Source organism: Trypanosoma conorhini (assembly GCF_003719485.1).
Source record: "Trypanosoma conorhini strain 025E chromosome Unknown Tco_14.4_contig_00167, whole genome shotgun sequence".
In the NCBI taxonomy this organism is placed as follows: Eukaryota; Euglenozoa; class Kinetoplastea; order Trypanosomatida; family Trypanosomatidae; genus Trypanosoma; species Trypanosoma conorhini.
Genome location: NW_021704254.1, coordinates 3,161 through 14,878, shown reverse-complemented (window position 1 = coordinate 14,878; position 11,718 = coordinate 3,161). Strand labels below are relative to the sequence as shown.

The window sequence follows — 11,718 nt, the reverse complement described above, 5'->3', positions numbered from 1 at the left end:
GGTGTGTGTGTGTGTGTGTTTGCGTATCACGGAGTCACGCTGCGTTGTCTAGCCAAAGCAAATATCTTTAAATATATGTGTGATTCCCCCCCCCCGTACGGAGCACGCGTGGGGGAATGAGCTCTTCCCTCCCTTCTCCACGGCCCTTTCCGTATTCCCCTCCATCTCTCGCGCTCTTTCCACGGCTTCTCATTTCTCCCTCTCTGTTGGCGCGCGCGTGCAACTGGCGCCCCGCAGTGGCTTTGGGCGAGCAGGCAGCGAGAAAAGCGGGCATCCACGGCCTGGATAGGGGAGGAAAGAGAAAGGGAGAAAGCGCACGAGGTGCGGCGTGTAGGGGCACCCAACGCCGATGGTGTGCCGCCGCTCGCGGCTCTTCTTTTCGCCCCATGCGGTGCCGCCGCACAAACTGCAGGCGCTCCTGCGCAGCTGCGGACTGCAGGACATTGTTGAGGCGCACGGCGACAACTTTGCGCGGGCGGTGGCGGCGCGGCCGCGGTACCAGCTCTTCGCCCCCCTCTTCACGCCGTACTTCACAGTAGAGAGCCACCACCTCACGATGCTGGGCGACACCCTCATCGATGACTTTCTCTCCCAGGCTATGCTGCGATACGCCGTGCACGCCGGCCTCGTGCTAACCATGAACGCTACACGGCAACTCAACGCGGTGCTGCACAACCACTTCACGCTGCGCCTATTTGCGAAGGAGTTGCACTTCGATGAGCTCGCGGTCCCGCTGAGCCTTGAGGGCTGCGCCGCGGATGACGCCGGTGGCGAGGCGGGGAACAGGCTGGCCTTCCTGGAGCCGCAGCACGTTGGCCTGCGCGAGCACGACGTCGCGGGGACGTCGTTTCAGTTCACGCCGCTGCGCGCCGGGCAAAGTCCGCTCGGCTGGATGTTCTCGCACTTTATAGGCGCCCTGCAGCAGGCGTTCGGCGGGGCGGTGGTGCCGCGGGTGCTGTCACGCGTCTACGGCGACGTGGATGTGAACCTCCCAGGCGGCGCGGCGGCGCTGCTGCTGCGCACGCTCCAGCACTTCCCCGCCGGCAACGTCACGGAGGCGGTGCTCGCCGCGCAAGGGCTGCCGCTGCGCTTTGTCACCAAGACGCGTGCGCTGCCCGATGAGGCAGCGACGGAGGGGCCGGAGGCGGCGGCAGGGACGCGGCGCACGGCGGAGGAGGCGGTTGTGTGCAGCGGCTTCGGGGTGCAGGACGCCGCGCGCGACGCGGTAACGCTCGACGGGCTGGCCACCAACCCCAACGCGCTCGCGTCGCTGGCGGCAGGGCCGGGCGGGCTGGACGCCGTCAACACTTGGCGTGAGCGGGCGCAGCGCGAGCTTCAGGAGGGACGGGGGGCGCTGCGCGACGCGGTCCGCGACGAACACGACGACGACGACGACGGGTGGCTGCAGCCGCAAGAGCGGGAACGCTACCGGCGCGGCGCCGCCTTTTACAACGCCGTAGACTTCACTGCCGCGGCCACTTACTTCGCCGATGCGTACGGGCTGCCGCAGCCCGTCAATGGGCAGCGCGTCGCGCGGGTGAAGTTTAAGAACGCCGTTCGCGACCCGCTCTTCTACGACACGCGCTCCGACATGCGGAACGGGGTGCCCTTCTCGACGGACGGGGAGCCGCTGGCGCAGTATCTTGACCGCTTCAACCGGCCCCATCGACGCCTCTTCGAGGTGGCGCTCGTCGTTGGCGGCGGCGAGGGGCGCACTGCCGGCCGCGCCATTGCGACGCGCTACACCGTCGCCCGCGAGTCCGCTTGCCGCGCCTACCTCGGCGCCGTCCTGCACGACCTGCAGACGATGAGGGAGAGGAACTCCACGGCCGTGTGAAGAGAACGAGGGCCGCTGTGCGTGCGTGTGTGTCTGCGAGGGGTGCCCCGGGTTGAACGAGACGCGTCGGGGGCACACAAAAAAAATAAATAAATGCTTCTGCGTCTGTGTTGCTCTCTTTTTTATTTTCTTTCTTTTTTTGCCGCTGCATCTCTTTCCTCCGCGTCGTTTGCCGCGCGCCTCTCTGGCTGTGTGGGAGGCTGAAGGAACGCATGCGGGACGGCAGGCGCCCCAATGCTTTGGTGCAAGTCGACCTTCCTCACACGCTTCGGCGGGGATGACTGCCGGCTCTTCCCGACGCAGCAGCAGCTCTTCGACTTCATCGACACGCAGGGGGAGGGGCAGCAGGAGGTCCAGGGCGCACCGCCGGCGTGGCTGCCGTTCAGCGTCGAGTTCCCCTCCGAGGAGGAGGTGGCGCGCGAGTTGGCGTCGCGGGCGCTCCGCGCAGCAGCGGCGCCGGCGGCTCCCTCCCCGTGCGGCAGGCTGTTCCGCAAGCGCCCGCTGAGCAGCAGCGGCGCCGGCGAGGCTCGCAGGCCGGAGGGGGCCGCCAAGTTTCCATCCGAGGCGAAACGGCAGCGGAGGGCGGCGCTCCGGGAGGACTACGCGGTGCTGTACGGCGCCACGCCGCTCTCCGCGCAGACGCGAATGTTTCTTGCGACCACCGTCGCCGGTCTAACGCGCGTGGTGGGCGAGATTGAGCCGCTGCAGCAGCACCTGTACGAGTTGATCCGCGAGGGCGCGCCGTGCCACCTCTACCTCGACGTCGAGCGCGAGGGGGACTACTCCGCGTGGCGCCCCTTCGTAGACCTCGTGGGCGGGGCGGAGAGCGTCACGGAGGAGTGCCCGGGCGCGGCGAAGTACCTGGCGGCCTTGTCGACGGCTCTCTGGCGGCCGCCGCGGTGCTGCGCGTGGAGCTGTCGCCTGCGCGCCGACAACCGTCAGACGACGACGGTGCTGCTTGCGGAGCTCCGCAGCTTCCTTTGCGGTGCCTACCCCGCACTGATGAGCGCAGCCGCTGCGGAGCGGCGTCGCGGCCGCGACAGCGACAGCAACAACGAAGGCGGTGGCGCACGTCTCTCTGACGCGGAGGACACGGCGTCCCCGCTGGGGCCTGGTGTGGAGGTGGTGGTCATGCGCTCCGCGGACGCGGGTGCAGCGGAGGGACGCCAGGGCGGGAAGTTCTCGCAGCACTACGTTGTGAAGTTTGCCGGCCAGTGGTTCAGCAGCAACGCCGACGTTGGACGGCTTGTGGGGCAGTTCGTGGACTATTTGCACGAGCGGGCGCTGACGGACGCGCGCGTGCACGTCGCGCTCTTCTACCACGACGTCCCGAAGGAGTTCGCCGTTCTGCCACCGGCCCAGCCCTCGCGACATTTGCCGTTTCTCCCGCTTCGGTGCGTCATCGACACCGCCGTGTACAGTCGCAACCGCATGCTGCGCTGCCTCGGGAGCTGCAAGCTGCACAAGCGAGGCATCCTCGCGGTGGAGCGGTACTTTTCCGCCAGTGCCGCCGCCGTAGTGCCTGTTGCGTCAGCGGACGCCGCGGCACTCTTTTTTGATTCCCTTGTGACCCTGCGGACGGGGCACCGTGGGGTCGTTTCGATTCCAGCTCTAGTCGCCGACACAGCTGGAGCCGTGACGTCCGCTCGGGGCGGCGGCGGCGAGACTCGGCTACTGCGGGATGTGGATTGCGCGCGGTACGCCGCCCTGGCGCGGCACGTGGCGCGGGAGTGGGGCCTCGTTGGTGGCGCCCCGTGCCGGGTGTGCAGCGTGCGTCAACGCGGCGCGCGCTACCTGTTGTTGCTGCTAGAGGGCTCGCGCTACTGCGGCAACGTGGGGCGGCAGCACCTCTCGAACAACGTCTACCTCACCGTCGATTTGCAGCAGCGTGTGTGGGCGCAGAAGTGCTTTGATCCGGACTGCGCCGCGTACCGGTCCGCGCCGCGGGCGATCCCCGACGACGTGCTGCCCGCCGCCAGTCACGACTGGACGAATGCGACGCAAGCGGCGGCTCTCGCGTCCCACGCCTCGCTGCGGACTACCTTCCACTCGCCGTGACGGCGCCACCCGGTGCCTCCTGTGGCGGTTCCCCCAACGTGTGAGGGAGGGAGGGGAAGACTCTGTGCGTTTCATGATCTTTTTTTCCCCCATTTTTCCTCCCTCTCCCGCCCAAGCACGCCATGTTTGAGTGAAAGCGCTTCTCTTCTACCGTCTCTTTTTTTTTCTTCTCTCTCTCTCTCTGTGTGGCTGGCCAACGGCGGGATGCGTAGGGAACCTCCCAGATTTCACGCAGACGGACAAGTTTATAGCGCCGGCTGCATGCACCACCGGCTCTCCGAGCGGCGGGCACCGGTCGCGGTGTTCTGCATCGCCGCGTGGCTCGCGCTGTGCGGCGCCGCTGCCCAACGCGGCTTCTCAGGCGATATTCCGGCGGCACCACATGATGCGGTATACAGGGCGCACTTCCGCAACTACCCAGCGGCGCGCCCCTGCGTCTTGACGGCGGCCTTCGCGACGGTGGAAGGGGACGGCGCCAGCAACGCGTCGGCGGCTGCGTACGGCGGCTGCGACATCGCCGGAAGCGCCGTTGTGCCGCACTCCCTCCTCCTCCTCCACGTGACCGAAGTGGCGCAGGCGTCGGTGGAAGCCTGCGGGGGCAATGCGACGCCGCTGCAGGAGATTCTCCGCGGACTCGCGCCTATGGACGCGCTCTCCGCCAGTGGCGTTGGACTCGTCTTGTCGACGCGTATCGGCAGCAGCAGCAGCAGCAACAAGACAGATAAGAATAGTAAAAATGGGCCGGCGGCCGGTACGACGTACGACATGACATGCTTCCTAGTCGCCGTTCAGCGCTACAATGCGCTGGCGAAGCGGCGTACGCGTGGCCCAACGCCGCTGCCGCCCGTCTCGGCGGTTGCCTTTTCTGATGACGGGCGAGTTTGCCGCTTCTCCGGTGGTCGCCGCGGCGGCGAGGAACTGCTGCTCCCTCGCGAGGTGAGGAGCGTGTACGACTTTGTGCTTCTCTACTTCCCCACTGCCGCCGGCCGTGGCGATGGCGACGGTGGGTGGACGGCACTCATGGACACCGCCGAGTTTAACCGCCTTCGTTGGTCCGAGGGCCACTTCTACCCGCAGAGCGTGCTAGAGACGCGCAACGGCATGGCGCTTGCGGAGTCCTCCGCCTCCCCCGCGCGGGCGCGGAGTTGCTTCGAGGGCCCCGCGTTGCCCTCCTGCGCCCCGCTTGGGGGCTGGACGGTGTGGACGAGCACCGCCGACATGCGGTGGGGCTGGGACGCGGCGTCGATGGACTTCGAAAAGAAGACGCGAAAAGGCGCCGTCGCACTACTAGTGGCATCCACCGCCGTGTCCCTTGTGCAGGGCGCGACGCCCGGCGCGGACTGCCCGGCCAGCGCCGTCGTTGCGACGCTGGCGGTGTTGGAGGCGCTGCGGCGCGTGGGTGGGGGCGCCAACCGCGACGTCTACGCCTTCTTCTTCCCCGGCGAGCATGTGGGCAGCGTCGGGAGCGCCCGCTTCATCTCCGACGCGACGCGGCTGGAGTGCGCCCGCGCCGGCCTCAGCAGCTGCACGGCGCTGGCGTACAAGGACAACCTGAACTTCACCACGGTGGACTTCGGCGCCATGGACACGTTCCTCGTGCTAGACCAGGTCGCCTACCACGACGCCCCGCTGTATTACCACGTCGACGGCCGTGTGGGGGAGGGGTCGGCGCGGCAGCAGCAGGCGGAGGCGGAACTGAAGCGGCGTGGCGTGCGACGGGCCTCCACCGCGCGACTGCCGTATTCCCCCATCACAACACTGCTGGATCTGCTACCCGCGGCGGCGGCGGGCGAGAAGGTGCTCCTCACACTCACGCGGTACAACACGACGTACGCGAATCCGGATGTGTTTACCGTTCTCGACACCACGGCGCGGCACTCCGCACTCCGCGCGGCGGCTGTTGCGGAGGCGGCTGATGTTATCCTGCGTCTGCTGCTCCCCCACACGCACCGCGCCGCTGCTCCTCCCTCTTTTTCTTCCTGGCCTCCTCCTGCGGTGTCGGTAAATCACAGTCTGGTGGAGGAACTGTGGGGGTGCTTCACGGAGAATTTGCACTGCGGCCTTCTCACCACGTCCGACGGCGCGGTGGCGGCCTCCGCGGCACCCGACTTCGGCGTGGGCGTCATGAGGGGTGGCGGCATCGCCGATTCCCAGGCCGCCATTGAGGCGGCGCTGCTCAGCATAGGCTGGAACGACGTCGCGCGGTCGCCGGCGGTGCCGAAGCCGCTGCGCATTCCCCACGGCGACTGGGCTGAGACGTGGGAGCAGGACAGGGCTTGGGCGCGGCAGCACAACGATTCACGGTACGCACTGCACGTGATGAGCCTTTGGAGCGAGGACGTCGGCGCCAGAAGCACAATGGTGGAGTCTGAGGCCGTAGCTCTGGCGTTTTTCGGCCTCAGCGTCCTCGTCGCCGTCGCCGTCCTTCTGGGTGCTAACGTGTGCGTGAAGCCGTAAAGATGTCCGCCGGGCGCTCCGCCGCTTCACTCCTCTCCGTGCCGTGGAGGGTCGGGAATGACGTGTGTGGAAGATCTCTCTCTCTCCTTCTCTCTGGCACGGAGGGGCAGTGGGAAAACCGAAACGAAGAAGCGCGGAACAAAAGACAAGGTGAGAGGGGAGGAAACTGTGTGTGTGTGTGTTTTGTTGTTGTTGTTGTTGTTTTTCCCCTGCTTAAGACAAAAAGGAAGAAAAGAAAAAACTGAACGAAGTGAAGAGGAATCGCGAGTGTGTTTTGCACGCTGTACACAGACGCCCATTGCCGAGGGAGCGAGGGAGGTGGGGAAAGGGGAGGGAGGTGGAAATGGCGTCTGCACTGCGGTGTACGGTGGTGCTTCTTCCTGCAGTGTCGCTTGTGTAGCTGAAGGAAGGAGACGGAGAGGGCACAATGGAGGCCACAACAAAGTCTGGGAACACGATCACGCTGGACACGACGCACGACACCGGCTTCGGATTTCGCCCGGGGGACATCGTGCACTTCTCGAAGAGCCTGCGGAACGGCAAAGTTGCTCTCATTCGCGGCAGGGCGGATGGACTCTTGTGGTTCTCTGTTTTTCGTACTGTAGAGGAGGCGGAGGCGCCGGCGGCGTTGCAGGCCCCGGTGGACACCGCCAGCTGCCGCGCCAAGGAAGAGTTCCTGCGCCAGTTTGGATGGGTGCTGGATGCCAAGACAAACCCCGCGGCCCGAGGCGCCGGCGCAGGAGCGAACTGATGAGGGAATACGTACGTGAAGTGAGAGCGGTTCCCCGCCTTCCGTCCTCCGTTGTTGTGCGGGGCATACGCGTGGTGGCAGGCACGTGAATGCCTGCATGCGTCTTTCCGGGGTCGCGTTGAGCCGTTCCGTGTGGGCGGCGCGGCGTGCACGTAGGCACAGCGCAGGGAAGGAGGCGCAGCTCGTCACCAGCTTTTGCGGGTGCATGTACTAACATGCAGGGCACACACACACACACACACACCTCCACGATGGCGCCGTTTTTTGTTGTTGTTTTTTTCATGTAATATTTTCTTTATTTTTGTTTTTCCTTTTTTTCTTTGTTTTTTTCTTTATTTTTACTATCGTTGCTTGGTTTCGCCCTGGGCGCCGCCTCATGCCCGCCGAAGGGAGGTTGAACAAAAATAGTCGTACCACTACAGACGGATACGAGAGGCAGGGGCGGGCTGGGCTGGAAGAGGAGCAGAAGCAAGACAGACGTCGACGCGCGGCTACGTGTGCGTGCGTGCTTACAGCTTTGGGGAGTGGGGGAGGGGGCAGGCGCGGGAGTTTTGCTGAAGGCGAGCGATGCGGCGGAGTCGTGTGCCGCGGTACTACTGGTCGCGGTACCGCATTCCGACGCAGATGCCGAAGTTCGACGGCCCCGCCCCGGTTGCTGCGCCGCAGAGCATGAACAGCACCAAGACGAACGAGTTCATTGATCCCATCGACGACAAATTCCCGCTGAGCATCCGCGGCCCGCTGGTGCGGCCCGACGTTCCGGAGGAGCAGTACGTGGACAGCTGGTACGTGTGCACGTCGATGACGCACCACCTCGGCGACTATCGGCCGTGGAGCGCCAGCGCCCCACCCAACGCGTATCGGTTTCGCCCGCACAACGAATTCGACGCCAAGGGCAGGGAGTACGTGCAGTACATGCGGCAGTTCGCCCGCCACGACCCGCGCAAGACCCGTGGAAAGGGGCAAATGGGTTTCCCCTTTCGCGACGCCTACCTCACAAAGATGAATGAGGCCAATGGCACCACGCCGCCCCCCACACTGGAGACCGTCATGGACCGCGCTGTGAAGGAGCGGCACCAGCACACGCGCGTGCTGACGCCCATGCAGGTACAGCGCGACGTGGGTCGCTTGGAGGCCCCGCTGCCCTGCGCCGGCAACATACCCGTGGACCGCGGCCAGTTTCCATTTCGCTGGAAGACGGAGGACTGGTACGAGTACGAGGTGGCCAAGGTGCGCAACAAGAGATTCGTCTTTGAGAACACCGAGGAGGACGGCATCCGCGGCTCCGAGGTAACCTACAAGATTGTTCTGGAGGGCTTCTGGGACCACCACGTGATGAAGCTGGCGGATGACGTCTGCATGTTCCTCCGGGATGTGGGTCGTCAAATTGCCGAGGAGAAACTTGGCGCGGTGCGGTGCGCCATGGAGGGCCTGTCGGGTGGCGCCGTCGATCCGGAGCTGCTCGCCACCTTCAATGCCGCCCGCAGGGGCCCATTTGGCCGCCCCGACGAATACGACGCGGAGGAAGTGGCGAACTTCGTGCGGGCCGACCTGAAACGGCTAGAGGAGCAGTGTCTGGGTGTCATCAACCGCTGCAATGTGCCGGTGCCGGGCGCCACAAATTTGTACGACCCGCAGCTCTCGTGGCCGTACGTGGAGAAGCTGGAGCCGTGGGTGCGCATGGCGGAGTTCTGGACCTCCGCCTCCGACACCTCCTTCACAGAACTCGAGATGTCCACCGCACATTACGAGTTTAGAAAATATTTCCGTGTCATTGTCTGCAAACTGCCATTTCAGAGTACCGAGTTTGAAAAACGCATGTATGACATAAGGCACTGGCTGCACCGACAAACCACGTGCGAGTTTCACACCATTTATAGGAGGAACGTTATTCATGATGGCGCCGTGTTCCCGACGGAACACGACCCCGCCACGCCCACGACACACGAGCACCACCGCATGTTTTCCTTTGCCCTCGACTGGCAGAGTGCCCCGGTGAATCGCCTCAGTGTGAGCACGGTACTGGAGGGAGAGGATTGGGGGAGGGCGGCGCAGCGCCTCGGCTGCGGTGTGGAGGAACTCAAGAAGGCGAACCCGGCGCTGGAGACGCTTGAGGCAGGTGCCCCCCTCAACGTTCCAGGAGAGGCTTCACGTAGGCTGACGAGCTTCGGTGCGGCGCCGCGCGTGCTGTCGCTGCAGGCCGCAAAGGATGGGAGGCGCATTCGCAGTTGGGACGAGGCCGCGGCTGCCCTCGATTGCACCGTGGAGGAGCTGCAGCAAGCCAACGGCAACGCCGCACTCACCTACAAGCAGAGTAGCGAAAGTGGCGAGGGCGGCGAGTTTGATCCATCCGTCACGGAGCTGAACGTCCCCCCCTCCTGCTGGATTTCAACCCCGGAGGCGGAGTTCAGCCCCATCGAGCTTGTCTTCTCTGGCGACACCCTTGCCACCATTGCGCGGCGGCTGCAATGCAGTGAGGCGGCCCTGCAGAGGGAGAACGATGGGGTGAGTGACGTTAGCCAGCTCCGCTTCGTGCGGGTGCCAGCCGAGGCGAAGGCGCCGAGACGATTGGTGGAGCCGCAACTCCGCCCACAGGCCGCAACGGAGGCGCTGCTAACACGCACCATTGCGGAGGAAACGACATTTAAAGTCAAAAACATTCCCGATCTCCCGTCAAACGCGCAGAGGTTTCCACACGAGTACCACACCCCGACCTCGCGCTTCCCAACAACGCCAAAGGAAACGGAGTCGGAGAATGACTGGATGTCCTACACGGCAAAGTACCTTGACAAGCAGTTCACGCACCCGACCGAGCCCACGCCGCTGTACAACGTGAACAAGCTCTGGCCCATGCAGCAGGTTCCTGGCAAGGTGGACCAGACACCCTTCGAGGAGGACCAGACGTGGCTGCTGAATCCTATCCCTGTGCAGCAAATGGAACAACACCACCCCGAAAAGGACTTGCAGGACCTTCCGTTTGTCAACCACGAACAATTCCCACGCTCGCTGGAGTGGACTGCACCGTAAGCACAAGACAAACAAGAAGAAACGAACACAATTTTATTTGTTGTCGTCGTTGTTCTTGTCTTTTCTTTTTGTACTTTGCGTGACGTCGTCAGTGCATGTGTGTGTCTGTCGATCATTGTGCGTGTGCGTGTGTGCTTCATCGATGCATGCGGCCCCACCGTGACCGAAAACGAAGGAGTTGAAAAGAAACAAAGGGAAAAAAAGAACAGATGGGGCACCCCAACAGCCGCGTCGACAGTCCTCTTCGAGGAGGGATCCCGGTAGCTTCTGCTGTCGTTGCTGTTGTGCGTGAGCTTGCAGCCGCTTCTTGTGGAATGTGTAGTTTTCTTTCCCCCTCGCTCCGTCGTTTTAGTTAGCAAGTGCGTGCGGCGCGGGCGCCATGGCGGCGGAGCTGGCCCACATTGCAAAGAAGAAGGAGGGCATCCTCGCCCTGGAGCCCCACCTTGACCGCCGCGTCGTGGTTGCGGTGGAGGGGAGGGAGGTGCACGGCATCCTCAAGGGCTTCGACAACAACGTCAACCTCGTCGTGGCGAGCGCGGAGCTGTGGGTCAGGGACGCCCTCGTGCGGCGCATTGGGGCGTGCGTCGTCCGCGGCGGCTCGGTCGCCAGCGTCTCCTCCGGCGACTCCACCATCCTGCAACACAACCCCTTTGCGTAGCCCGCCCGCGGGGCACGCATGGACGGCTGCCGTGGCGCAACCGAACGACATCGCTGCAGCGCACGCACGCCGAGTGCGAGAGGGCGTGGGAGCGGAAAGAAAAACAAAAAGCCGAAGGAAGGTGAAAGGGGCGGGGAGAGGAAGAATTGGGGAGGGGGGCGCTCTCACTTCACCCTGAGCTTTGCCTTCGCTTCCCACGCGGCTGTGCCTCTCAATGGCCGTGACCTCTGCCCACCACCATCGCCCCCTTTCTGAGCTTAAATACAAGTATATACGTGTGTATGTGTATGTGTGTGTGTGCGTCTGCCGATCCCCGGCCTGTGCTGGGGACGTGTTTGCGGCCACCTTTGACCGCGGCGCCGTCAAGTTGTGCGTCTCCCTTCGCTCCTCTTCGTTGCTGCGGCTTGGGCGGGCGCGTCCCACCGCACAGAGAGTTCGCGAACTCCTGCGGAAGCCTTCAAGCCTTTTTTGCCTTCAGGAAGCCCGAGAGACAAAGACAACAGCGATGCAGCCGTCCCCTCTCACCACGGCACTTTTGTCGTTGCTGCTGCTGTTGTGCTGCGCCGCTGGCAGCCACGCCGCTGCCGCCGCCACGCACCGATGCATCTTCGACGAGCTGATGGCGGAGAGCGACTCGCGCCCGGTGAAGATGCTGCGGGAGTTGCCCCGAAAGGGCCAGGGCGCCTCGCGGGCGTACACCGCCGCTGCAGGGGCGGGCGGTGCGGGGGGCTGGGAACCCGTCCGCATCGTGGCCTCCGCGAGGGACCTGGACGACCCCAGCAAGTACTGCACCAAGGAAGGAGAGCGCCGCCCGACGTTTGAGGGCTACGATGGCGAGTGCCGGGAGGACGACATCCTTACCAGTCGGAAGAAGGCTCGAGCTGCTCCAAACGATCATCCCATCGGCCATCAAGCTGCACGCGGAGCGCC

The 11,718-nt window shown here is 64.5% G+C and overlaps 7 protein-coding genes across 7 annotated transcripts in view, besides 8 other annotated features; 5 read left to right on the top strand and 2 right to left on the bottom strand.

The window, feature by feature from the left end:
- Position 1: 1 nt before the first annotated feature.
- Positions 2-25: a microsatellite.
- Positions 26-349: 324 nt separating this feature from the next.
- Positions 350-1,837, top strand: Tco025E_03614 (uncharacterized protein; the record flags this gene model as incomplete). Its single annotated transcript, XM_029370532.1, has 1 exon — positions 350-1,837. The coding sequence occupies one exon, from the start codon at positions 350-352 to the stop codon at positions 1,835-1,837; it is 1,488 nt and encodes a 495-aa protein (XP_029229362.1).
- Positions 1,838-2,071: 234 nt separating this feature from the next.
- On the top strand, positions 2,072-3,895 carry Tco025E_03613 (coiled-coil domain-containing protein 111; the record flags this gene model as incomplete). Its single annotated transcript, XM_029370531.1, has 1 exon — positions 2,072-3,895. One exon carries the CDS (start codon positions 2,072-2,074, stop codon positions 3,893-3,895), a length of 1,824 nt encoding a protein of 607 aa, XP_029229361.1.
- Positions 3,896-4,036: 141 nt separating this feature from the next.
- Positions 4,037-4,078: a sequence feature (GA-rich).
- A 78-nt stretch (positions 4,079-4,156) lies between these two features.
- Tco025E_03612 (uncharacterized protein) lies at positions 4,157-6,352 on the top strand (the record flags this gene model as incomplete). The annotated part of the gene is made up of 1 exon (XM_029370530.1): positions 4,157-6,352. One exon carries the CDS (start codon positions 4,157-4,159, stop codon positions 6,350-6,352), a length of 2,196 nt encoding a protein of 731 aa, XP_029229360.1.
- Positions 6,353-6,519: 167 nt separating this feature from the next.
- Positions 6,520-6,558: a microsatellite.
- Positions 6,559-6,655: 97 nt separating this feature from the next.
- Positions 6,656-6,690: a microsatellite.
- Positions 6,691-6,779: 89 nt separating this feature from the next.
- Tco025E_03611 (uncharacterized protein) lies at positions 6,780-7,103 on the top strand (the record flags this gene model as incomplete). The annotated part of the gene is made up of 1 exon (XM_029370529.1): positions 6,780-7,103. One exon carries the CDS (start codon positions 6,780-6,782, stop codon positions 7,101-7,103), a length of 324 nt encoding a protein of 107 aa, XP_029229359.1.
- Positions 7,104-7,326: 223 nt separating this feature from the next.
- Positions 7,327-7,347: a microsatellite.
- Positions 7,348-7,670: 323 nt separating this feature from the next.
- On the top strand, positions 7,671-10,130 carry Tco025E_03610 (uncharacterized protein; the record flags this gene model as incomplete). Its single annotated transcript, XM_029370528.1, has 1 exon — positions 7,671-10,130. One exon carries the CDS (start codon positions 7,671-7,673, stop codon positions 10,128-10,130), a length of 2,460 nt encoding a protein of 819 aa, XP_029229358.1.
- A 37-nt stretch (positions 10,131-10,167) lies between these two features.
- Positions 10,168-10,202: a microsatellite.
- Positions 10,203-10,221: 19 nt separating this feature from the next.
- Positions 10,222-10,262: a microsatellite.
- Positions 10,263-10,482: 220 nt separating this feature from the next.
- On the bottom strand, positions 10,483-10,839 carry Tco025E_03609 (uncharacterized protein; the record flags this gene model as incomplete). The annotated part of the gene is made up of 1 exon (XM_029370527.1): positions 10,483-10,839. The coding sequence occupies one exon, from the start codon at positions 10,837-10,839 to the stop codon at positions 10,483-10,485; it is 357 nt and encodes a 118-aa protein (XP_029229357.1).
- Positions 10,840-11,063: 224 nt separating this feature from the next.
- Positions 11,064-11,094: a microsatellite.
- Positions 11,095-11,245: 151 nt separating this feature from the next.
- Positions 11,246-11,718, bottom strand: part of Tco025E_03608 (uncharacterized protein) — a gene marked incomplete at both ends in the record, with an annotated part of 573 nt that continues 100 nt past the window's right edge. Inside the window, one exon of the mRNA XM_029370526.1 lies at positions 11,246-11,718. This exon is cut by the window's right edge and continues 100 nt beyond it. Coding sequence (XP_029229356.1) covers positions 11,246-11,718 — 473 coding nt within the window.